Raw genomic sequence first — 24217 nt, 5'->3', positions numbered from 1 at the left:
CATTTAATTATTTACCCGGGAAACTACGATATCATCAACGTTATCGTTCATTGAAATTATTTGTGTGTGCGTACTATAATTAATGAGGGATTAGTAACAAAGATAGTTACTTCGTTTAAGATTTTACAATTTATTTTGTCATCTTAAACCCGTATGATTTACATAGCTCAACAAAAATTAATAGTTTCTTACTTTCTTCCTCTTTTTTTTCTCTTTAAATATCAAACCATAAAGATACTGAGAATTATACTAAATAAAATCGACAAATGCTTTGTTTGAAATCTTAATTAAAAAAAAGATAAAACAGTTACAATAAACCGCGATACTAGTAACAATTCGCCTCGTATCGTTCATAAGAATATTATTTCATACTATTATAATGTCATACATACTGCTACAATATACTGCACTATACTTTATACTGTGATATTATAACTTTAGTAATTACTTCCTTAACAGTATGTACAATACGTTCGATTTTTTTTGTGTTTAATAATAAATTATAATCATTTTTTTTTATAACACGTTTTGTAGAAAAGATAGATACATTCATGGCACAATCCATAGGAAAAGTCCTTTACAACAATGTATTAAAACATTCATTTTTAATTGATCCAATGACAAAAAATGTTTAATTTCACGATGAAAATAGAAGCTACAAGAATATATAGAAATCTCGTCAGATAATATGTATGACTTGCAAGAGGTTTATACAAAATTTGAAAAAAATATTTTTTCGTTTTATGAATGTTTAGTTTTGTATATTGTGCAGATACAATCAACAATATTTGAAACAAAGTCACGTTCTATCAACGTTTTATCTATCTCTTAGTCAATTTTTATACAAGAATCACATACACGTACTGGTTTATCCCAACCCCTATGCGGTACAGGCTTACGATGTTGCGAACAATCTTGGCACACTCCACGTCCACAATCTCGGCAATGATGTAGAGGAAGTGCTGCAGAAAAATTCTGGTAGCATATGCAACAACTGACAACTTCTGAATCGGGAATCCAATAAGAGGGTCGAACTGTGTCCTTTATGAACGCTAAATAAAATAAAAATGTTAAAATGATATACTTTGGATATTTTAATAATAATTGCATTTCGTACATATGACATCTTACATTTCGAATAATTCAAAACACTTCCAACTGCGCTTAGAGTAGATACTACTTGTTCTGATACTTTTCTGGCGCTCACATCATCCGAAGATTCCGTAGTTTCTTCATTGGAATTTGTATCTTTATTATAACAGATATCACAGACTCGTACTGGTGTGCGCCAATTTCTAAATGGAACACACTTTGTTTTGGATGAACACTGCGAACAAAAGCCTTCGCCACATGCTCGGCAATGATGTTTCGTATCCGTTGATCCAAATATCGTTTTACACTTGTGACAGTGTTTGATTTCGTTATTAGGTCTCCAGTAAGATGGTGCTACCTGGTCCGCAACCCATGCTGACAGCACCTTTGTTGGTTGTAACGAAACGTTAGTTACAGCTTCAGTAATATATGACACGCCATCGATTACCCTTTGTGCTGTGTTTTGAGTCGTTACTGAATTATTTGCCTAGGAAACATAATTGGTACTTTCAGAAAGCATAATTATATTTGGAAAGTTTCATAATGTAATATGCGTTGCCAACATACCGTATTCCATACATGTGTAACTTCGGTAAGAACGGCGAATTCTTCCGGATTTTTATTACCATACCAATATTGACGACTTCTATATATTTCTCCACAATGTGGACACTCTATTACATCTCCTGACCATGCATACTTGACTAATCCATACCAACTATTATCGTTTTCTGTTTGAATTCGTTTTATAACTTGTACTTCATTGCCATTGCTGTAACACTTTTTACATATATATACTAAATTTTCATACTGATGCTGGTACCGACACCTAATAAAATACATATAAGTTAAGAAATTTTAAATATTTATTAATTAAACTGTAAATAATAAATGACTGTAAGGCTGACCTGGTATTACTACTGTGAGGTTTATCCTCTCTAAGGTGTCCCATGCTATTACTACATCTGCATCCACAGCTAAGACATTTAACAGGACAGGTAAAATACTGATCAGGAAATAAAATGTCAGTGAAATTTTCCATTTCCCCAGAAAACTGATCATTTAATACTCTTAATGTATTATAAACTAAATGTGGTTTCCTAGCTGATCGAACAGATGTATTATTTAATTCCTTCTTAATAGCATTTTGCAAAGGTTCGTAATCGGTTGTGGAGTTAGTTGTATGTAAACCAACATATTTTATGGAACTATATGCTTCTGTTTCAAGTTTCATTTGAGCAAATCGCGTTATAAGAATGTCTTCTGCACTTTCTACACCATCTGCGACAGAAAAATATAATATATTTGTTAAGGAACAGATATTTGAATTTGCGAATAGACTTATTTTGAAATTACTGTTAATCTGAGAATGTAGCAATATGTACTATTGGTCAAAGGTCTGGTGTATCTAGTTTCATGTAATACTATAATGCTTGGTCCCAGGGCACTTAAAGAGTTTGAAACTCCTTCTCTTTGTCCTATTGCTTGTAAAGCAGCTTGAAAATGTTGACTATAAGCTCTTGAAGCACTACCGAGAAACATAAATAAATCCCTGTTTAGTCTTTCCGATTGTGTCCTATATACAACAATATCGGACACAGCAAGCACTTTAAGCAACAGTCTTGTTCTTTCATTCTCGTGCATAGTAACACCTAGACAGAGGTAAAATGTATCATGTATAAAATTTTAACTACGTACCGCACAGATATAAAGTTTATTACCTAGTAAACCTTCTGTATCCAAACAAATCACTTTAAGAACTGGATCAAACGCAACCCAAACACCTAATGTACAAGAGCTTTGATCGTTTGAAGTCTTAAAGACTTCTTCTCCTTTAAAAAATGTCTGATTCAACGTATGACTCTTGCCATCGCCGGTATTCCCAAAAATCGATATCACTTTTACTTTCAGATCTTTTTGATCACAATTTAACTTTTCAACAAATTGTTCCGCACTGGAAACCCTAAGATTTTCTTGTCCATCTATTAATAAGAAACTCCTACGCTCGTTACACTGACATTTCATATATACTCCATTTTCAGAAACTCCATTTATAAAATTATAACTGGTATGATGTCCATTTCTGTTGCAAATACACATACTATCCAGACTTTCCATAATAGCTGGTCCAGTGGCCTCCAGTTTATATTCTCTCCATAATGCACTCATGATGCAGTTGAACAATGTTACTTCTGAAATAACAGATAATATTCAACATTCACATTGTCTTATACATGAGAAAATGTTACAGTTTAGACAGATGTACTGAAATGCTTTAATATCGTTTGTTGCTGACAAGTTAAATCAACATCAAAACAACAGAAATTTGTCTGAAATTATTTACGATTTAACGGTCGCGTCGAAGTACAATAACACTAGAAAGTATCAATAGATAAGCAACTTACAGATAAAATGTTTCAAGCATAATAACATATCAGCGTGCCAATAAATAATACGTTACTTCATGATGACGCATAAAAAAAAACACGTTCGATGCAGTTCTACACCCGGTTAACTGCGCAAATTGACAGATGCTGATATGGCGGCCTTACCTTTCCAAGAATCAACGACTTTGATTTAAACAGTGTAGCGACATAACGGTCCAGGTTCATGAAGATTTAAAACCATCGAAGAATTTTGAACGATCCCAAAAATTAAATGTTCATCGATGACACATTTATCACTAACAATCGATGCAGTGCACCGGATTCGTCGATCGCAACAGGCAACTCTTTGAAAATCACTCGAGTTGCAATCGAAAGTACTTCAAGGCTAACATTCTCTGTTCTCTTTTCTATTTACAGTACATATTTCAGGATACTTTATGTACATACAAACTGCAATTTAGTTATGAACGGTTTTACAATTGCAACGCTATTTACGAAAGCTGCATAAGCTTATGTTCGTATATAGTGAAACATATAAATTATTATTGCATTTTCATTTTCATCTTGATAATAAATATTACGCTACTTAATGCTGCGAATTATCACTTTTACGGAAGATAAGATATGATTATACATACACATAGGTGCAGAATCGAACAAAGTAGGCTTTTCCCTAGAAAAATGATGTTAAAAAAGTAGCAGGAATTTTTATATTAATGTTAAAAGTGATTTAAAAAGAATATATAATTTTTAAGTATTAAATATTATAAAATTTAGTTTATAGATAAAAAATATAAACAATATAATAAATATCAATTCGAATTCTCCCGCGTAAGCGCTTATGCGCATGCGCGGAGAGGGCACAGCCTATACCTACCTAACTACAGGGTGATTCTCTCACTACATAAGATAAAAGTCGTGCCGCACAATGGAACCCTGCTGCTCCGATTCTTGCCTGCGTTTCAGCCATAAACACACACAGAGCAATTTTGGGTCCGACAATATGGCCCCCTGGGTCTCTTTACCCGCAAAAACAGCAGGGTTCGATTGTTCAGCATGGCTTTTGTCTTGGGTAGTGAGTGAATCACACTGTATATGCATATATGGGGCCCCCTCCCATACTACATCACTCGTCTCGGGACTGCTTTCGTGAGAAATGGTAGCCCGAAGAAGGGGCAGCCTCTTAGCAGGATCGGAAGGTTGCGGGAAGGAGAGGGGGTGTCGCCATTTTTCGTGGGAAAACCTACCATGCTCAGTGCTGTACAACAATTTACGTATTATGTTCGTAAACAAAATCGATAAAGAAAATGTTTATAAATTACATAAGAAAAGTTTCTGTAAATAAATAGCAGTTCTAAAAACATCGTGTAGTACGTTTCCCTAATACTTTGTTATTGGATTATATTTTACATAACGAAAAATACAATACAGGCTTGCATAATTTAATATAAACAAGTTTAAGTTAATTTATCCTGTAATTATCCTATCGTAACTGGTTCAGTTGATCAGAAATATTAATGATTTATATTTAATTGTAGCGTGGATTAATTTCATTTCAGTACCGCGCGTAATTTTAAAAGCAATCATGCTGCAAACGAGATATTAAAATAATCGATTGTAACGACTCGATTATCGAATATATACTGTGCAAAATATCGATACCGATTGATGAGGAAGTGGTGATAATGCACCGCTAGTAGACCGCTAAAGTGCTAAACTGTTGAGGTTCATTTTATGTTTTGGCGAACAGAAAGTCGTTCTTTGTGGTAACGCGTGATCGCGATCCTGGCCTCATCGAAAGAATGAATGTCAGTGAAATCTAAGAGCTGCTGCCGGCACGTGTACCATAATGTCATCGAAAGATTCAACCGAGGAGAATTTCAAAATACGTTTTTCTATCTTACACGAAAGACAGTGACCCACCCTAACAAAATTTTGTTTAACTACGTTAAATCACTGAACAATGGAGAACCACACGCAGGTTAATACGATCGACATGAATGGAAGTGGTACGTTCGATGCGATAGTAATCTTACAAATGTTCCTTTCGTTTCATATTAGTGACATTTACCTTGGTTAATTTAAAAAAACGTAAAACCATCTTTTTGAAATTATTACAACTACAACTTGTTCTTTGTATGAAAATGTTTCGAATAAAGTATTTGTTACAATTTAGAGGATCTACAGGAAAAAATAAATAGATTGGAATCAGAAAATGTTAAGATGCGAGAAGAATTTAATATTCAGAGAGCTAAAATGAAGGAATTATTTCTCCAGAAAGAAGGTAAATTTAATCTACGCGAAGAATAATCCACAATCATTACATTATAATACTAACAAACTTTATTTGTAGAGGAGTTAAAGAGAAGGTTAGAAGATAACACGTGTCTACAAGAAGAAAATGCAAAACTAAGAAATGAATTGGACGAAGCAAAGAGTCAACTGGTTGTAGCAGATTTAAAAATTCAAAATGATATACTTATAGAGAAAAGAAAGGCTCAGGAGGAGATAGCGTCGTTGCAAAGGGTTATACACGAAACAGTGGAGGAATCTTCCTGTTCGCGAAAACAATTAGATGCAGAGGTGTCTAAGTTAAAAATGACTCTTTCTAAGTTACAAGAAGAAAATGTGTTATTAAAGTCACAATTACCTCGTGATCCACCTATAGATGGGCCACAAATATCATTGTCTACCGTAACGAAAACAATAGCTCGAAAAGTAGTTTCTCAACTAGGGGCAGACGCTTTGTCTTTAGGTCCTGACAATCTCGAGGAAAGCATGAGGAAGGTAAAAAGATATGTACGTAAGCTTGAAACTATGGTTTTTGAACTTTTCTGCAATGAATTTATAGAGTGGCACTACATTTCAGAAAGTGTTCATTAATCATTTAATAGATCATTCTGAGGTGTTTATTTTATTACTTGTTTTTTTACCGATTTCACATAGGTGTGCAAAATATTAGAAACTATTGCTTTATAGGCACAGGAAGATGCAGAAGTTTTACGTTCACTGGTAGTGCCGCTCGAGGAAGAGATAAAAGCCTTAAAAGAGAAACTGAGAGCGACGGACGATGAATTACAGAAATGTAAAGAGGCACAGTTACAAAGAAGGCAACAAGAATCAGATTCCTCCGAAACAACGTGTGATATGTGTATAAATTACGAAGCACAATTAGTTAAGATACAGGCGACTGCTAAAGATTTAGAAAGACAGCTGTTAGACTCTGAACGCCAGTTGCAAGTGCAGAAAGAAGACTTGGCTAAAGAAGTGGAATTCCGTAAAGAGATGGAGGAGAAATGGAACGAGAAAAAGGAAGAGCATAAAATCAAAGTGGCTGAACTCACGGTTACCTCGCAAACCTTACAACAAACTGTGACGGAATTAAGAAAAACTTTCGAACAAGTTCAAAAAAATGTGAAAGATGAACTTGTGAAGTTGACTCGACGCCGAGAAGAAGTACAAAGACACCTAATAGCGTAAGAAAATTTGTAATAACATTTAAGCATTTATTTTCTTATTCATTTCCCATTTAATTTATTGTTTCTCATTTTACTCGTAGAAAAGTAATTTCTTTTATTCTGATATTCCTGACAAAATTTTATTGAAAATCTAGTTGAATCTTTGCAGACTTCAAAAGGAAAATGAAAATCTTGTTGGTAAACAGAGCAAGCATTCCCAGCAACTACAGAGTGAAAGTATCAACATGCCTAATAACGTCGAGGAATTACATGTTAGTCTTTTAAAAATGCGGGAAGACTTGATTACCGCTAAAGTTGCCCAAGAGGTTGCACAAGAAAAGGAAGAGACGTTACGGTATGAAGTGACATTACTTCATGAACAAATGGAACAGGAAAGTAGAGTAAAGGAACAGGAAAGCAGAATAAAGGAACAGGAAATACTTGTATTAAAAAATGAAATTAGTGGACTAAGGTAGAGTACCTTTCCAGTTTGTTCCGGTAACTCTGTTAAGGTTCTTACAATTTTAGTAACAGTGTTTTTTTGTTTCTTTTTTTTAGAACACAATTGGATACATATGTGCGGGATCATCGATCACTTGTCGAGAGGAAAGAAAAGATCGGACGTTTAGAAAAGCAACTGGACACTGTTACGAACGAAAATATAGAAGCCGAATTAAAAATAGCCGAACTACGACAAAGAGTTACTAGTCTTCAACAAGAGCTAGATACTAGCGAAGCAGTTCAAAAAGATTTTGTTAGGTTATCGCAATCGTTACAGGTATTATTATATTAACGACGATGCACGATCAAAATTGTTAAGTTATTAATGTTGTCGTTGATAACAGGTACAATTAGAAAGAATTAGACAAGCTGGTAGTGAAGTTAGATGGCAACACGAGGAGGATGTTGAAGAATGTCCTAGTTGTCATACTGCGTTCACGGTAACAAAAAAGAAGGTAATGTTAATGTAACGGTAAATCTAAATAATAAAAGTACTTGATATCTGTACGCGTTTGATAACCGAGATGTCTTTACAGGTGCATTGCCGTCATTGTGGCCATATATTTTGTCAGTCTTGTCTTTCACATGTTGTGAAAAGTGGACCGAAACAAAGACCATCCAGAGTCTGTGATGTTTGCCATACATTGTTGGTGCAAGATACAGCACCATATTTTAGCCAAGAACCACCACACACACCTGATTAATAAATATTCTAAAAACCAATCCAACAAGATGTGCAATACCGATTCTGGTAATTGATTGCACAATTTGTACGTATAGTATTATCAAGTAAATTTAATAATACTTAATTATGTTTTATTGCAGGAAAATGTAGAAATGCTGTTAGTTCAAGAGGGGGCTAGATAAAGATTCCTATTACCTGACAACTGGAGTGATAAAATAAATATCATGTAAATACAAAGTATGTACTACTTAATGTTTATTGTAATTTAAAAAATTAAAGCTTTTAAATGTATGTCAGTTATTCAAAAATTTATGAATATTTATCTATTATCTTGTTATTTACATTATTAAAACCAGCATTACATACCTATTAAAATATGTTACAAATTTTATTCGACATGGTAATTCGTTTCTTTTAGTCATTTTTAAAACATTAAAAAAAAAATTATGGGGAGTAAATTCATCGTTTTATCTTTTATTTTTAAAGCAGAAATTTTTACATACTCCTATCACATAATATAACTCTCTAATTTAATATTATGAAAATCAACATTTTTTCTAGTCTTGTTATTTATTACAATCTTTATATAGGAACAAAATATTTGATACAAAGTAACATTACATCACATATCACATATTTGATTTCACACAATTTGTGAATAAATCATACAATTAAAATTTATATAAAACAATTATCCAACAAATCGATATCTGAGTATATCTCTGAAATGTACAACGTGTTATCTTTCAAGATTTTGTGAATCAATTGACAAGTGATCCAAGTGACATAAATCCTTACGTAACCATTATAAATTTGTTTGTGTAATAAAAATGTTCTAAATGCGATTGACGATCGATTACAACGCATCAAACTTTTGAGTCTAAGTATTCTTGATTTTTCTGTTAAAACTAATTGTAAAATTAATGCGTAGAAAACGATGAGGTACAAAGTACAAATATGAAGAATTTCACGTGACTATGTTCGAACAATCTTAACGATATTACCGAAAAAATATATTATGATTTATAAAATCCTAATCGTGTAACGTAACTCGTGATTTTATTTATACTTTGGCCCGAGTTACTCAAATAAAATTATAATTATTTTAATAACTGTATATAGAAAAAAATGTATTAATTACATCTTTGATTGGTTGCGGACGTCTCTTTGGATCAATTGGATCTTCGGATTGAACATTTTTATTTCTCAACTCCTTCCAATTGGTTAATATGGTTGCATATTCCAAAACTTTATCGTACTCGTTTAATTTCGTGTAAACATTTAAAAGACCGTGATAATCGTACTCTAAGCCACTGTAGCTTTTGCCAAACAATTTTAAACCTATTGTATATAGTAAGAGGTTAAATGAAGACGTATTAATCGCGAATTTAATAGAATCAGAGGAGTCTATATACTTACTGATTTCAATGCTACGATGATAAAGTTTTTCGGCATCTTTATACCGATTCATATGATAATTGTATAACGAGGCTAAATGTCCCACGCTCAAGCCAACCTCGTGGTCATCCGGTCCTAATAATTGTTCCTTGATCCGAATTGCTTTAAGGTGCATTTGTTCAGCTTCCTAAAATCAATGATTAACAATAACAGCGATAATATGGTTAATTAATGTACCTAACAGCCAACACGTACCTTAAACTTCCTCATACTTTGATACACACGCCCCAAATTGCCATAATGTTTTGCAGTTTGTACATTTTGTTCACCAAATGCTTCTTCTGCCGATTGTAGAGCAGACAAATGAAGGCATTCAGCTTTGAATAGCAGACTTTGTTTTGATAATGGCGTCGATATGTTATCTAATGCTATTTCTTCAAGAATTAATGCATTTATTCTTTTTGCGCTTGCTAACAACAAATGATCTCCATGTAAAAGGTTTTTCATTATGTCTATTGCTTTCTCAATGTGAACACTGTTCATTTAAAGTGAAATAAAAGTATATGACTTTTGAAAATTTTAAAGAGCAACAATTTATAATATTACTTACCTTGCTTCTGGAAATTTACCAGATCTATATTCGTACACGTACAGAGCATAAGCTAAATCTTCGTGAGCTAATGCAACGTGTAAATTCATTTTACCGAATATCTCGGTTCTAATGTCTAACGCTTCCTAAAAATATTACCAAATTATGAATAATGAAAAATTTACACTGATATAAATATGAGTTCAATTCGATGTACTAACTTTATAAATAGTAACACTATTGATAATGCTATCAAAGTTTAACCAGTAATATCCATAATCTATGAGAACATTACTATACACTGGATGATTTACACCGAACACTTCTTTAGCAAGATACACAGCTTCTCTGATCAACAGACCAGCTTTCTGAAATTCGCGTTTCAATACACATGATTTTGCTGCCTGTCTTAGAACATTAATAGTAACACGTGCAGACAATGTGGGTTTCAATTCTTTTAGCGCTGCTATACTCCACCTAAAGAAATGATAAAAATGCAGTTAATAAAATTTATAAACAATAAAAATTGTAAGAGTAAAAGTTAATTTTTACCTGTAAGCTTCGTCATATTTTCCTTTCATATAAAAGAATACACTGAATTCAGTGTACAAGGCAGCATAATTGTAATGATATCTTTTTGCTTCTAATTTTTCTATCAGTTCTACGGCAAGCTTATATGTCTTTTCTGCTTGCAAAAATTCACAATACGCTGCTTGCACATGCAACAAGCTACACATTTAAACAATGTTTACACATTAATATAATGTACATTTATTTAAATTAAATCAAGTCTTGTATTATAAATTACTGCTTACCCGCGATAACATTCTAGCGTTCTACACCAATCTTCAGGCGTAGAATTATTTGCAACACATAATTTTTTACAAGCTAACAATACATGTTCACTTTTTGTGTACCAGCCTGCATCACTGATAAATTCACCAATTCTCAAACCTAGGTTTATTAACTTCTGTTCGGCAACTGGATTTTGATAAGCATGAAGATGACATATTTTGTAACTGATGCGTAAACCTTCCTCAAATAGTATTCCATGATCTATCAGACTCTGAAAAAATTGATTACAGAAAATAAATACATACAAAGAAGTTAATAAAATTTTAATGTAAAAAAGCACAAAATTGTTTATAACATCTTGTATCTTTATACGGTATGTACAAACTATTACCTGAAAACACTGTAATAAATGCACACGGCGGTTGGTAACTGTCAACATTTTTGAGAAGATCTTTAGATCGCTGAATGCCTCTCCCATGAGACATAGTTTCTTTTCCTTGTATAACTGTAAACACAAAAAAAGTTTATTGACATTATTTGCACTTTATTTGTTGGAAAAAACATGGCCATTTTCTTATGGTATAGCAAAATATAATCAACAAAAACTGAGTCAAAGGTTACAGTTCTTTTATTTCATAAAAAAAAATGATAAAATAAAAACAATAAATAAATCACTTTGTGCGCGCCTGTCGCAGCGCAATTTCATACAATTCGAAAACAAAACGACGTATGACATGACGTACAAATGCAAATTAAAAATTCATTAGCAAGAACTGATTTAATGTTACAATGAGATACATGTGGATGAAATATTATTCGTACTTAAAGAATCATCTCATCGTTTTACAAATCATTAAGGTGCATTATAAATATACGAAAAATACAAAAGCACAGAAACAGAGGTATAGGTTAAACATATGACATGTAAGAGTTTCGTAATGCCATTTTGCTTAATCGTTTCAGTATATTTGACATTATTTTATAGTAATTTAAATTAATTCGATGAAATCTTGTCATTGCACGCGTTGCCAAAAGTACATTTTTAGCGAACGTATATAACTGTCACAAGTATGTTATGATCTTTGCGAACGTGTCGATCTAATACGAGACATCGTTTTAAAAGTATCGCAATTGAAAATTGATCTCTCGAACAAATCGAACTGCTATTCTCGAAGAAAAATCCTGACGAGAGAAAATTTTTACTAAAGCTTTAAAAAAAAAAATATATGTACATATGTGTATATATATATATATATGTATGCGTCCATTATTGTGACGGTGTTGAGAGGAGATGTTTTGACATTTACCTGATAATAAATATCGAACAATAAATCGTTCGGTAAATCGGAGAGGTGCTTCTTAAATTTTAAAAACTTCTTCGCTATTACAGATACACTCAGCTGATAAAGAGTTTTCGGGGAAAACACCGGTGAACTGCGTCCTTCGGCCATTTTCCTGATCGATAATCACGAACGCGCACACAGCCGCAATAATTGCTGTCACGTCTTCATGCGCATATGCTGCTGCGATGCTCCGCCATCCAACCGCCAGCGACAACCCCCACTTACTAGAACGATGGTAAAAGTAAATGTCTAGCGCACCAGATACGAACAGCACGTATGCCTTTTTTACACTTGTTGCTACAATGATTTCACGAGTCCCCCTCAAAATGATCTCGCCGAACAGGAACGGAATTTTCGTGAAACTTGTAATCAGTTCAAACAGTGGACTTAAAACGATAAAATGGATATTATTCTTTTGCTGGATTGTTTATCAAACATGCAAATCATGTTGTTTTCTTTCGGCGATACCGAGCGAACATGCGATGTTCATTCCATCAAACGGCGAAATAGAAAGAGAATTGAAAAATATTCTGAATTATCGATAAATAAATGTATCAGTATACTGTACGTTCATAAACGAAAATTGACAAAAGCATAAATGAAATGTTCGTTTCGCAAACGCGACAGTAGCTACATCGTTTTCAGAAAAAAGAGAGTCGATATTGTTGCGATCGTGAACGAGGCTGATTAATGGCGCCAGCATTGGGCCATGTCCTCTTCCGGTCGAGCTGTCTTTTCCGAAAATACAACCTGCAGAAAAAACGTCTAAGGTGATTTCACGTGGTCGTACATTTCTGGCAAAAAAACAAAGTGGTTAAAAAAACGGTAATCGTGCGCGCAAGTGAAAGGAAATCGGTTCGCGTATCGCATCGATCGATTGTGAAAGCTTGAATGTCAAACCGTGCTTTCGATCGCATTACAAATTGCCCCTCTTGTATTGAACGAGTGCCAACATCAATTTCTGCAATTTTGAATTTTTCAAATCATATCCCTGCGTCGAGAAATAACTAACCTTGTGTTCCATCGAACAGAGCCTGTATCAATTATTTCGATTTATCGATAATTGATGCGTGCACGGATCGATTAATAGTCGCGCGCAAATCTATCGGTAAGGTTGTTTCTGTAAACGCGTTACCGGATATGATTTTCAATGCGCTAGACCAGTGTTTCCCAACGTAGGGCCCGCGCCCCACAGGGGGGCAATTTGATTGTTAAGGGGGGCAATTCGAAAATGGATTCGTCCATAGTTTAAGTTAACCGTATAGCGACTCTCAGTAATAATTAAAATAATATAGAAAAATCCTTCATTAAAATTATTTCGTACTTGAATTTCAGTTTTCCATTATATGTTTTGAAAATTAACTTACAGTGTTTCCTCAACAATTTCCTACCAATTTTTTCCTAAAACCTGTCATTTAAGTTTCTTCAGTGACCAATTCAATTTTTGAATATTAAAAATTATGTACATTAAAAACTTGACTAAAAATAAATTTTAAATTAATGTTTTAATTTTTTTTAGATTAATATTATTTATTGCTCTAAGAAATTGTATATATTACATAGGGGCATAAGAATTTTAAAAAGGCTTAGGTGGGACATGGCACAAAATACGGTGGGAAACACTGCGCTAGACTTTCGTTTACCAAGATAAAACCTGAAAGACTTGAAATTCATGTTCGTCGAGTTGAAATTTTAGGAAAATTCAAGAGAAAAAAAAAATACTGTTCAATGATAATCTGAAAGTTTTGTTTCCAATTACTTGTCGTTTCAGGGAACCATTTGATGGTGCACAGGGTGCACAGAATGGAGGAGGAACCGCTTCAAGAGGATAAAAAATCCGAAACATTGGTGGAGGGTAGAATTATGGAATTATCATCGGATGACGTATGCGACGACCGAGCACGTGTTTCCGGTCAGGAAGAGTTCACATGTTCACTCTACATCTCGCGTGCTGTCAGCCCTCAAGGTCAAGCGCAAGGAACGCAAGGTGGCAAATTGCCTGTTTCTTTATTTAACTAAACTTTCCGTATAAATAACATTGTACACGATCACGTAACATAAGGGAAACTGAAATTTTCACATTTTCTTTTTTTCGTTACGGTAACGAGTAAGAATTGTTATAATTGGAATTTATTGCATCAGCATTTAGTTATAAAGCTGTTATATAAAATAACTCTATTTATACAGTGTTATAATTCCGTTATTCCTTAATTATTAATGCAATTTTTCCATGCAATTCCCATGTTAACAATTTTTTGTATCATTAATAATTACGGAATAACGGAATTATAACGCTTAAGTCCGGACACCCTGTATATTGTTAGATGCTTACAAAGGACATCACCCAATCGACACACGCCGATTTTGATGCCCTTTGAGTATGATATAGAACTGAAAAAAATATTTCAAACGTATCTTTTTTTATCGGCAATCGTCCATGCTGAAGGGGTGAAAATAGCCCTCAAAGTTGGGGTTGCAAAACATATTTTCTTGAATATCTCAGGAACTATTAGGTGTAGGCGAAAAATTAAAAATGGAATTGGTGTGTTTTTGAACAGCAAATTTTTTTATCTAGCCACCTTTTTGATAAATTTATTCGTTTAAAATATATATTGAAAAATAATCTATTTTTGTCATTTTTTTCACCCCTTCAGCATGGACGATTGCTGATAAAAAAAAATACGTGTGAAATATTTTTTTCAATTCTATATCATACTCAAAGGGCATCAAAATCGGCGTATGTCGATTGGGTAATGTCCCTTGTTAGTATACATGTAATGAGAAGTAAGTTGTGCCAGGTGGAGAGTTATTACATTCCAATCTCGAAGAGGTGATCCGCGCGTCCGATCCTTCAGCGGGATGGCACGTGTCTGAAACTCCTTGCGGTCTGATAGCGGCGTTTGCGCGAGAAACCGATGCTGAAAAACTTTTACAACGGGGTGACCTAGCGCGAATTTTTCAAGGACCCGTACAAGTATCTTTATTTTTCCTATTACTTTAAATGTAGGTTGCATAATTTATTGCACAGTATCGATCAGTGTTTCACGAACACTGCTTTCAATTCCATTACTACTTAACAAAAAAATAAAATAGAACCTAGTAATGCAAACACGTTATTCAAATTACTTTCACAATAATGCAAATCAGTTAACTTATTCTTCATCCTGCACAGAAAAACACAACAGATAATTATACCGTTCCATTCTTATTGTATAAAAAAAAATGAGAAACGGCATGTGCGACCTTGAAATTTTTGCAGTTATCGTGACAATTAGTCTGGAAACGTATTCGATTTCACTATCTTGTCTCCGACGGTTTAAACGAGCAATATTCGTGCAACTGATGGAATATTTAACATGACACAAGTCCAACCAGTGTACTACACATATGTAGTTATTTCGCGTTGCAATCCGCTTTCCTCTTTGCTTTCTCTTATGTAAGAAAGTGAGATAAGTGAGCTTGCACAACTTCTCATTGATTCTCGGGTCTCTTAGAGAACGCGTTAGAGCGTTTCCTGTTTCTCTGATGTTATACATATGTGATAAATAGCTTTGTTAGTATGAGCATAATATACAGTGCTGGGATAAAGTATTGGCACACCGTTTAAAACAGAATATCTCATTTGAAATTGAGCCAAATGACTCGAGGCTTTTTGAGAAGCTATAAAAATTAATTTACTTAATGTGTTTTGTTGAAATCGTGAAAGAAAATAGTAAAAGGCAATTTTTTCACCTTTTTATCCGAACCTGTAACGAAAATTTAAAATATGTCTTTCGTAGAATCAAATAGGTTATGTGTATACTGAAAAGTTACAAGTAATTAAAATTTCTGAAAATCGTGACTTTTTGGAAATTTTCTTCACGATTTCAACAAATTGTAATTTTTTAAAACGACAAAAGCACATTAAGTAAATTAATTTGTATAACTTCTGAAAAAATTTCAAGTCATTTGGTCCAATTTTAAATGAGGTATTCTGTTTTAAATACTGTCCGAATACTTTTCCGAGCCACTGTATTATACGAAAAGAAATATCTAAGAATTATTATCATTGTTGAACTAGGTGGCTCGATTCTCGGCGAAGGATTCTCGTTACAGACAAGCGGTTCTTCTACGCGATGTACCATGGGCAATTCCTCTGCAGGACATTAACTCGGCCCTGGCGAAGCAAGGAATAGCGACAGGAAGCGTCGAACGCTGGCGACAGTACATACGCGTCGAGGTAATTACAATAATCACACTTTACTTCTTTATCAGACAACTTGCAAATGGCATAGACATTAAGTGGACTAATGTGTATTAACTGTTTCAGGTTAGACAGCTTAAGAATAGATATCGGAATAACTATGAAAGTATTATCTGTGTGCTAATTATTTCTTAACGAAACGATGATAACAAATACTTGAATATAGAACTTGGCTCGTGTACAACAAGCGGATTGGGAAAGGGGGAGAGAAGCTTTTACCGTTATACTATTCGAAGAAATTATTATTATTATACTACGAGTTAATTTAACGTTGAATTGCAAATACGTACAACGTTTTTCGATAACCCGATTATCTGATAAACGACCTCAAAAACTCTAATCTCGTATTAAAGACTATGATTCATAAAATGATGCTTGTAAGAAATTCACGTTAACTCATTGATATTCGTTTCAGGTACTCGATGCAGGACACTACGAGCTATTGTTGCGTCAAGGCTTGGACTTTTTCGGCGCAGCCCGATTCACCGCGGTTCCGGAGCGCTGGTGGCGCGGCGGGACTGGAAATGCCGCTGGACCGTTGCAAGCTGGCCCAGGAATCGTAAATAATTTTCTCGAGGCATCGAACTTCCAAACAGGAGACGGTGTACTACAATGTTACCGGTGTCAGGGTTTCTGGCATATGGCCGCTAACTGCAGACACTTACCGCGTTGCGTTCGGTGCGGTGAACCGCACAGCGTTGAATTTTGTCCCAGGCCACGAAACAATCCTATTTGTTGTCACTGTTCCGGACCGCATCATGCTGGTATATTAATTTTTATATAGTAATAAGATGCAAAATCTTCTGACCTGAGATCAAATATTAAGAGAACCTCTTGGTGGTCCCTTACTAGAATTTCTCTTGTTTCCTTATAGTGAAATATCAGAAAATTATCATATCGCCAGCTACGCGGTCACAGGGGCATTACAAATACTTGTATCGTGTGTTTCGTCAGAAATCATAATGACAAATTAATACAAGTTTGTTTTATCTTTAAAATTGTCATCGAGCCAAATCTGTCTGTCATTTGCAAGGCTACGAAAGAGGAAACGAAAATTCTCGTACAATGTACAGTGGGTGGTCAAATTATTAGAGCCACTCGCATAAATTGATGATTTTATATTTTGAATGATTAATTCTTAAATGGAAACCGAGTTAGAGTTTTTGTTACTTTTTTATGATATGTAAAGTTATGATACACAGTTGAAAAAAGGAAAATTCTCTGGACCTCAACCCCATCAAAAATTTGTGGGAACATTTTCTATTACACGTTGAACGCCATGGGGGTCACCGGTGACCGACACCGCAAATTACACGTGCCTGAATAATTAAAAGAAAACAATAGTTATGGTACATATAATGTAAAATGGTAAATAGAAAGCTTGAAATTTGAAAATTAACTATTTCTATTCTTAATAATTAGAGCTTCAATTATTAGTGGCGTTCAACGTGATAATAATGAATGTTAATTGATTCAACATCTGATAAAAGTATGTGCCAGTAAAAAAGAATTGTGGCAGTAATTGCAGCAAAAGGCGGCGTTACGAGATACTAACATTACATCTGTAAATATAATCTTTTAAATGTATTTGCTTATTTTTATAAATATTTTTTTGTATATTATTAGTGGAGAATTATTGATTAAAAGTTACACAATGTAAAAACCTTAAAATGGCTCTAATAATTTGATCACCCACTGTATGTACATTGAACGGTCAAAGATACGAACATTATTTTATCTAAAATTTAACACAACACGTAACTTCTTTTTTCGTGAAGTTCCAACGGCGAATGAACCGATTAGATATTCTTATTCCTCTCTTTTCGAGAAATCGCTCTCCTATTATCTGTTGTTGACGTCAGCGCACGAAAAACGCATAATTTATACTTGAAATCAGTGATGGTGGATCGTTGAAAGGGTTAACGAGTTCATTAACTATACGTAACTATTAGTCACGTTTTCTTAACGAACGTCTAATATTGTTCTTTGTATTTTCAATTACAGGCTACCGACAGTGCCCAGTTCGTCAACAACTTTTGAACGCTACGCCAATTAGTATCACTCTAAGCACCACCCGGATTGGAAATCAGTACCCGGTGAACGGAGCCTCTAAGACTAACGCCTCGTCGCACGAACAACAACCCTTGAAATCGAGCCAGTCTTAGAGAAATTATTGTATTCGCGTACATTTCTATCCTCGTTAACTAAACGCTCTTAAATTACGTTCATATCGTTTGTACAGGACACTAACGACTTAAACGTTGAATACTGCAATAATCGTATTTAAAAATTTTTAAGTACATATATCATTTATGAGTTACAATTTTTGACATTTACAAGCTGTTAAATCATAAATTCAAAATTAAATCGTTCCAGAACGTACGAGAAAATAAATCAAGTGTAAAAAGTACAAGTTTATCTCCGGTTCTCTGATTACGAGACTCAACAGGTGTTTCGAAATTCATCGGAAGGGGCGTGCAACGCGGTAGCGAACCTCGCCGATTCTAATTTCTCTCGGATTTCTGAAACGTTCCGATGTACACACTGGCCATGTACTAGTCGCATAATTCTCTACTCTTTGTCCCACTTTCTTTGTCCTAGTCTTCTCGAATGTGGGCCCTCCCCCTTGTTCGTCAGGTAACATCATGTAACTCGGTGATAAAGTAAGAGGCATAGTGGGGGAGCCACAGGTGTATACGCTTGTAACGCGTGTAGATCGATAAGCATGCTCTGGCCACGAATGGCGATGGAAGGGAGAGCATGATTCCCGCCACTCGTCCCACCATGTACTGACCACTCCTTCAGGGATCTTCTGAAACTCGTCGTGCTATATATCCTGATTCGATCGTTCAGCCCGCCAACGTTGAACTTCCTGACACCGGCTCGTGCATCACAAGCATGCAAACCGTGTATCATTCGCAAGAGATATACCTCTAAATCCTCTTAACGTCTGGATTATTCTTGTCGAAGGTTCCCGCGAAATTCCAGTGTGTTCCCGTCTGGTCAGCCGTGCAACAGCGGGCATGCGATCGAATCGCGAAGAATGAAGAGGGCAGAATAGACCGGACAGGTACGAACATCCCAATGTTATCGTTGCTTTTCGAACACCGTGGACACACGATTGAACATCTGATACGAAGGCGTTACATTTGACAGCGGAACGGATTCTCGTTTGTACAACATTTTCGCGGCGATACAATTAACATCTCGAAGAATGTCCAGCGGCATACTTTTTAGTTTGAATCTTTATTACGCAATGTATACGCTAGTTTTTGACAAGACCGTGTTTTTTGCAATATTATACAATTATGTATATCAATGTTTAAACGTGTCCAAAGTTCCTTTCATAATTAAAAAATTAACAATTGTTCTAATTAATTGGAAGTGTAAAAACGTTTCTTTTACAGAACTGAAGAGAACGGATATCTCGATCCCATTTATGATCGAGCTGCCGCGTCTTTCTTCTACTGCGGTTCGCTATCTGCTCCTTTGATTCACTATTTCCGGCAGGAAAATTCTTAAACAATGCCCATCGCGTAATCACGCGGTTCTGTGCAAGGAAAAAGTGTTCATCGATACGTAGTATGACGTAAAGCATCGAAATGTACTCTCTTTGTTGGATATTCTTCTTAATCGTAGCGATTAGCAGCATCAGCAAACAGCAGCCAACCTTCTCCAAGAATACGTTCAAGGGATTGAACGGTGTGACAGTATGGAGCGATGCGGAGAACAGAAACGAAATAAGGGCTGTTTATTACCATGACCAGACTGTTGCTGTGGTCGACCTTGGAACTAACAACGAGTTGCACAATTGCAACTTGATTGAAGTATAGTGAGTGGTTTTTGCATCCCACAGAAGTGTTATCCATTTCATGGTCACCTACAATGTTGGAAATTGTTAGTCTAATCAACGGGATAATGCTGTTAGTTTAAATAAATAGTCGAGTTTCGTCCTCTTACAGCGAACAAGATGAAGCCACTGAAGTTCTAAGGAACCTATCGTTGATTACGGCTCCGCAGTTAGTTACATTTCAAGAAATGACAAAACTCATGCAACAGTGTGAACTGTTAGATGAAGTACGCGACGATACGACATCCAGTTCGATGATAAATACAATGAGCAAAAGTATTCATGGAATGGGGAGCGTCTTATCTCTTCTTTCAGGCATCTTACCAGGTGATATCTTGTGTTTGTTGTTCACTGACTGTGCATCTTCTGATTTGAAGCAATCGTAACTGGCGTTGTCATTGTAGGTACCAAGTGGTGTGGAACCGGAGATATTGCTGAAAACTATCATGATTTAGGCGAAGAAGCTCAAATTGATAGGTCAGAAAATAATTTCGGTTAAACTTTACTTTAGGGGAGACGACATTTTTTTGGATATGGGTTCCATCACTGGATGTATTTAAATTATTTATAAAATTGATACAGTAGAAGCAATAAGCAAATGCATGGGCTGTACCCTCTCTCTCTCTCTAAGATAAATATAAACCTAACTAATTCAGACAGTTACGGTTTGACTAAACCCGCTAAAGTGGTCGGCACCTGCTGCCTGCAGCTAGTGACACCGTTGATTGGACAAGAAGCCAATATAGAGTTACAGTGACGTAGCAAATGCACTAAAAGTGTCAAACTTTATATGCTCATAACTTTTTAACCACTGGATTCATAAAGTTGAGACTTGCATTTTTGGATTCTACACAGAAGAAAAAAAAAGTCCAAAATTTTGGGTCCCCTAAAGTAAAGTTCAATCATTAGCTACAATTGTTACAGAAGTTGCATTTATTCCAACTGCAGAGGTTTTAATATATTCTCTTTGTTTTTCTGCGCCCGCACGCATGTGTAGATGTTGTCGCAGTCATGATCTTTGTCCTGTTAAAGTCCGAGCTCAACAAACGCGGTACAATATCACCAACTATTCCATATATACCAAGTATGCAAATACAGTTTTATACAACTTATCAACCTCGTTGATCGTTCAACGTATCCTTGTTAAAATTATTTAATTTTCTTCTTACCTTTGCAGATCGCATTGCGTGTGCGACGAGGCGTTGTATTATTGTTTAAAAGCTGCAACGCATCCGGCTGCCCACATCATGGGTCACTTATATTTCAATGTAATTAAAATACCTTGCATAGAGGATGATCCATCAGCCGAACGGACTTCCGTAGGATTAGGAAGACGATTTATTCCTGTTAAAATGAATTATTAGAATGATTCTGATAGATATTAACAGATGCAATTTATGTTGTATAGCAGTAATTTTAATATTTTTATACCACAAATGTTGTACAAGTTTTTTGTAGTAAGAAATCGGGAAAGGATATTTATTATTTATAATTCTTGTTAATAGTATACATATGTAAATACATTATGATATAGTAAAGCTTACATGACGTTTCCATTCAACTGATTTGATCTGCATTTACCAGTATGCTCTGCTCTGTTGCAGATGAAATTGCTTGCTTCATGGATGGTAACTTAGGTATGATGTTTTGAATAGTATTTTTGATACTGATAACATTGTGATTATAAAGATTTCCTGTGAAATTATTTATATCTGTTTAATTAATTTAAAAAACGATCTACTTTATAATTTAATAATAAAATGTTTTTAAGTTACCTATTAACCACAATGTTTCTTTTCTGATATGTACATACTGACACGAAAGTAATCCATTCAACAATGTTTCTACATCTAACTGGGTATATTTTAAATTTTCTAAAAACAGTTTTGCCACCTTTCCAGATGTTTCCTGCACAGTGTTAGCCAATATTCTTATGCATGCTGTGATCTGAAATAAACAAGTACTTTAATATCCTTAGTTTAGTAGAAAATCAAAAAGTATCAATTAAAAGTTACATGCCTCCGTTACAGCAGTGTAATTATTTTTAATACTTTGATGTAGATAATCCACTATCAAGGGTACAACATTATATACATATATGTTACAAGGTTCCTGCGAAGACAGTAAAGCTAACAACCAAATCATATATGAACTTTCAAAGGAAAGACTTCTTTCTGTAGTAACTCTAGTAAGTTCAACCATTTCAATTTTGCTAAAATGTTTATGCAAATAGTGATATTATTCGAAAGGTACATTTCAGAAATGATATACAAAGCAATTTTGATTACCTAATATGCTGAAAGCCAACGCGCACATAATGCATGGCACAATATGCTACCGCTGATAAAATCATATTATCACAGTTTTGCATTAGCGAAATAATATGCTTTAAACAACTTTGGGCGTGAAATATTTCAAAAGCTTTATTACTTCCAGCAATTAAATTTCCCATTGTCCATATAGAGACTTCCTGATTACAAATAAAATGTTAACTTTATATCTTTATATAATTGCATTTTGTTTTCTGTTTTTTTCTGTTAATAACTTACTACTAAAGGATAGTTTAAACTATCTAATTCCGTAGTAAGATACGATCCAATACTTTTAGCCAATGAAGTACAAGCCTTGGTATTTCCAAGCGCAATATTGCAGGCACAACTGATAGCACATAATTGTATAATTGGATTGTTACCAGAGAAATCGCGTGCCAGAGCAAACAATATGTTATTCACTTTTAAAAAAGCATTGACATTTTCTTCGTTCTATTTAAAATTAAAAAACAATGATCCTGTTAATATACATTTATTAAAAACTTAAAAACTCATTAAAATCATAACCTGAATAAGAGCATTCTGAAGTTGCTTGTATCTTTCAATTGGCAATGGTTTCTTTTTAAGTATTTCTGCCTGTTCAACAACAAATTTTGGTGTGAAAGATGAATCCAAGACGGTATATCCCAAAGCCACACGATTTTTATTTAAAACTTTCAAACGACTCTCTTTTCTTTCGGTAGCAACAAGTTCTCTTACACCTTCTCTAATAATCTCAACAGCATGTTCCTCCGTTGATGCTTCTACTTCCATTTTATTTTAAACTATTCTATAAATTATACAAAAAATACAAAAACCTATATATAAACTAATCTACAGGAAACAAATTTCAACGACGGTATTTCAGAAAGTTCATGGCACAATGTTTACCGACGGTTCGCATTTAAAGCAACCAATCATCATCAATCATGGTGTCCCGTAACTCCTGTAATTCCCGAAAATAGGGGTTGCTGGGGTGATTCTGAACAACATTTTCCTTTACCAAAATGTCATTTGTAGCTTCGTTTTTGAGTTATTAACGAAAAACACTGGCCAATCAGAGCGCGCCTTTAGCGCGGGCCGAACCACGGGAGTGTTGGCTCTAAACCGTGCTCGGTTATAATCGTGAACAAACGCATTGGCACAGCGTGGATATCAAGGAAAGCGTGCGATAAATGTTACATCGTCTTAAATTAAGAACAATGTGGAATTATTCGTTATCCATGAACATTGTTCTTAATTCAAGACGCAGTAACATTTGTTGTTTGTTCACGACCACAATCGAGCGCGGCCGAAAGCCAACGCTCTCGTGGTTCGGCCCGCACTAAAGGCGCGCTCTGATTGGCCAGTGTTTTTCGTTAATAACTCAAAAACGAAGCCTCAAACGACATTTCAGTAAAGGAAAATGTTCAGAATCACCCCAGCAACCTCCCATTTTCGGGAGTTACAGTACTTATAAGTACTGTATAAGTACTTAAGAATTATCTGATTTAAATGTGAACAAATGAAGGTATAATTGCAAGTAGTTTGAAACGTTGCTTGATTGTTTGATATCAATGCCGGAACG

General features: G+C 34.7%; 6 protein-coding genes across 18 annotated transcripts; 3 read left to right on the top strand and 3 right to left on the bottom strand.

The window, feature by feature from the left end:
• Positions 1–131: 131 nt before the first annotated feature.
• Positions 132–4071, bottom strand: LOC117602005 (zinc finger FYVE domain-containing protein 1). 2 transcript variants are annotated; one of them, XM_034319418.2, is made up of 7 exons: positions 3645–4071; positions 2814–3284; positions 2478–2744; positions 2001–2373; positions 1660–1921; positions 1132–1579; positions 132–1052 (listed from the first exon to the last, which is right to left on the bottom strand). In XM_034319418.2, exons 2-7 carry the CDS (start codon positions 3259–3261, stop codon positions 829–831), a joined length of 2022 nt encoding a protein of 673 aa, XP_034175309.2. In that variant the 5' UTR covers positions 3262–3284; positions 3645–4071; the 3' UTR covers positions 132–828. The 2 variants fall into 2 exon arrangements, with proteins under 2 accessions (XP_034175309.2, XP_034175310.2); XM_034319419.2 differs by lacking the exon at positions 3645–4071 and adding an exon at positions 3498–3636.
• A 1069-nt stretch (positions 4072–5140) lies between these two features.
• Rbpn-5 (Rab GTPase-binding effector protein rabaptin-5) lies at positions 5141–8479 on the top strand. Of its 2 annotated transcripts, none has more exons than XM_034319421.2 (9): positions 5141–5488; positions 5656–5763; positions 5833–6278; positions 6459–6955; positions 7107–7409; positions 7496–7715; positions 7783–7893; positions 7975–8189; positions 8264–8479. In XM_034319421.2, the coding sequence occupies exons 1-8, from the start codon at positions 5443–5445 to the stop codon at positions 8140–8142; spliced, it is 1899 nt and encodes a 632-aa protein (XP_034175312.1). In that variant the 5' UTR covers positions 5141–5442; the 3' UTR covers positions 8143–8189; positions 8264–8479. The 2 variants fall into 2 exon arrangements, with proteins under 2 accessions (XP_034175312.1, XP_034175313.1); XM_034319422.2 differs by having other exon boundaries at positions 5833–6266; positions 8264–8478.
• Positions 8480–8627: 148 nt separating this feature from the next.
• Positions 8628–12356, bottom strand: Pat1 (Protein interacting with APP tail-1). 2 transcript variants are annotated; one of them, XM_034319060.2, is made up of 9 exons: positions 12213–12356; positions 11297–11410; positions 10926–11176; positions 10663–10839; positions 10332–10587; positions 10132–10256; positions 9777–10056; positions 9543–9708; positions 8628–9464 (listed from the first exon to the last, which is right to left on the bottom strand). In XM_034319060.2, the coding sequence occupies exons 1-9, from the start codon at positions 12354–12356 to the stop codon at positions 9229–9231; spliced, it is 1749 nt and encodes a 582-aa protein (XP_034174951.1). In that variant the 3' UTR covers positions 8628–9228. The 2 variants fall into 2 exon arrangements, with proteins under 2 accessions (XP_034174951.1, XP_034174952.1); XM_034319061.2 differs by lacking the exon at positions 12213–12356 and adding an exon at positions 11728–12087.
• Positions 12350–18656, top strand: LOC117601839 (uncharacterized). Of its 4 annotated transcripts, none has more exons than XM_034319067.2 (6): positions 12350–12483; positions 14020–14235; positions 15047–15222; positions 16309–16467; positions 16907–17255; positions 18496–18656. In XM_034319067.2, the coding sequence occupies exons 2-6, from the start codon at positions 14031–14033 to the stop codon at positions 18654–18656; spliced, it is 1050 nt and encodes a 349-aa protein (XP_034174958.2). In that variant the 5' UTR covers positions 12350–12483; positions 14020–14030. The 4 variants fall into 4 exon arrangements, with proteins under 4 accessions (XP_034174958.2, XP_034174956.2, XP_034174955.2 ...); XM_034319065.2 differs by having other exon boundaries at positions 12350–12489; XM_034319064.2 differs by lacking the exon at positions 12350–12483 and adding an exon at positions 12716–13018.
• Positions 15944–23694, bottom strand: LOC117601838 (uncharacterized). Of its 7 annotated transcripts, none has more exons than XR_004580810.2 (10): positions 23542–23694; positions 23179–23440; positions 22891–23103; positions 22630–22811; positions 22361–22553; positions 22117–22288; positions 21886–22035; positions 21511–21685; positions 20452–20775; positions 15944–20371 (listed from the first exon to the last, which is right to left on the bottom strand). XR_004580810.2 is itself a non-coding variant. In XM_034319063.2 (6 exons), exons 1-6 carry the CDS (start codon positions 23422–23424, stop codon positions 21899–21901), a joined length of 1143 nt encoding a protein of 380 aa, XP_034174954.2. In that variant the 5' UTR covers positions 23425–23535; the 3' UTR covers positions 21885–21898. The 7 variants fall into 7 exon arrangements, 1 of the variants encoding a protein (XP_034174954.2); XR_004580807.2 differs by lacking the exon at positions 23542–23694 and adding an exon at positions 21255–21407 and having other exon boundaries at positions 23179–23535; XR_004580808.2 differs by lacking the exon at positions 23542–23694 and adding an exon at positions 21264–21407 and having other exon boundaries at positions 23179–23535.
• LOC117601840 (uncharacterized) lies at positions 20094–21886 on the top strand. Its single transcript, XM_076691780.1, has 5 exons — positions 20094–20323; positions 20454–20668; positions 20746–20818; positions 21339–21425; positions 21519–21886. The coding sequence occupies exons 1-5, from the start codon at positions 20094–20096 to the stop codon at positions 21703–21705; spliced, it is 792 nt and encodes a 263-aa protein (XP_076547895.1). The 3' UTR covers positions 21706–21886.
• Positions 23695–24217: the final 523 nt, after the last annotated feature.

The sequence above is a fragment of the Osmia lignaria genome, chromosome 13 (assembly GCF_051020975.1).
Source record: "Osmia lignaria lignaria isolate PbOS001 chromosome 13, iyOsmLign1, whole genome shotgun sequence".
NCBI lineage: Eukaryota > Metazoa > Arthropoda > Insecta > Hymenoptera > Megachilidae > Osmia > Osmia lignaria.
This window is presented reverse-complemented; position numbering and strand designations above follow the sequence as displayed.

Excerpts from the sequence above, each read along its gene's own strand:
- LOC117601838 (XM_034319063.2), bottom strand. The coding sequence starts at position 23,424 with ATGGAAGTAGAAGCATCAACGGAGGAACATGCTGTTGAGATTATTAGA. Across the intron at positions 22,812-22,890 it reads GTTTAAACTATCCTTTAGTA|GAAGTCTCTATATGGACAAT; the intron begins GTAAGTTATTAA and ends ATTTGTAATCAG. Across the intron at positions 22,036-22,116 it reads AGAAACATTGTGGTTAATAG|GAAATCTTTATAATCACAAT; the intron begins GTAACTTAAAAA and ends ATAATTTCACAG.
- Pat1 (XM_034319060.2), bottom strand. The coding sequence starts at position 12,356 with ATGGCCGAAGGACGCAGTTCACCGGTGTTTTCCCCGAAAACTCTTTAT. Across the intron at positions 11,411-12,212 it reads TGTTCGATATTTATTATCAG|TTATACAAGGAAAAGAAACT; the intron begins GTAAATGTCAAA and ends TTGTGTTTACAG. Across the intron at positions 11,177-11,296 it reads ATTTATTACAGTGTTTTCAG|AGTCTGATAGATCATGGAAT; the intron begins GTAATAGTTTGT and ends CAATTTTTTCAG.
- LOC117601840 (XM_076691780.1), top strand. The coding sequence starts at position 20,094 with ATGTACTCTCTTTGTTGGATATTCTTCTTAATCGTAGCGATTAGCAGC. Across the intron at positions 20,819-21,338 it reads GAAGAAGCTCAAATTGATAG|ATGTTGTCGCAGTCATGATC; the intron begins GTCAGAAAATAA and ends ACGCATGTGTAG. Across the intron at positions 21,426-21,518 it reads AACTATTCCATATATACCAA|ATCGCATTGCGTGTGCGACG; the intron begins GTATGCAAATAC and ends TTACCTTTGCAG.
- LOC117602005 (XM_034319418.2), bottom strand. The coding sequence starts at position 3,261 with ATGAGTGCATTATGGAGAGAATATAAACTGGAGGCCACTGGACCAGCT. Across the intron at positions 2,745-2,813 it reads GGATACAGAAGGTTTACTAG|GTGTTACTATGCACGAGAAT; the intron begins GTAATAAACTTT and ends ACCTCTGTCTAG. Across the intron at positions 1,922-2,000 it reads CCTCACAGTAGTAATACCAG|GTGTCGGTACCAGCATCAGT; the intron begins GTCAGCCTTACA and ends GTATTTTATTAG.
- Rbpn-5 (XM_034319421.2), top strand. The coding sequence starts at position 5,443 with ATGGAGAACCACACGCAGGTTAATACGATCGACATGAATGGAAGTG. Across the intron at positions 6,279-6,458 it reads TGAGGAAGGTAAAAAGATAT|GCACAGGAAGATGCAGAAGT; the intron begins GTACGTAAGCTT and ends ATTGCTTTATAG. Across the intron at positions 6,956-7,106 it reads GTACAAAGACACCTAATAGC|ACTTCAAAAGGAAAATGAAA; the intron begins GTAAGAAAATTT and ends GAATCTTTGCAG.
- LOC117601839 (XM_034319067.2), top strand. The coding sequence starts at position 14,031 with ATGGTGCACAGGGTGCACAGAATGGAGGAGGAACCGCTTCAAGAGGAT. Across the intron at positions 14,236-15,046 it reads TCAAGCGCAAGGAACGCAAG|GTGGAGAGTTATTACATTCC; the intron begins GTGGCAAATTGC and ends AAGTTGTGCCAG. Across the intron at positions 15,223-16,308 it reads TTTTTCAAGGACCCGTACAA|GTGGCTCGATTCTCGGCGAA; the intron begins GTATCTTTATTT and ends TTGTTGAACTAG.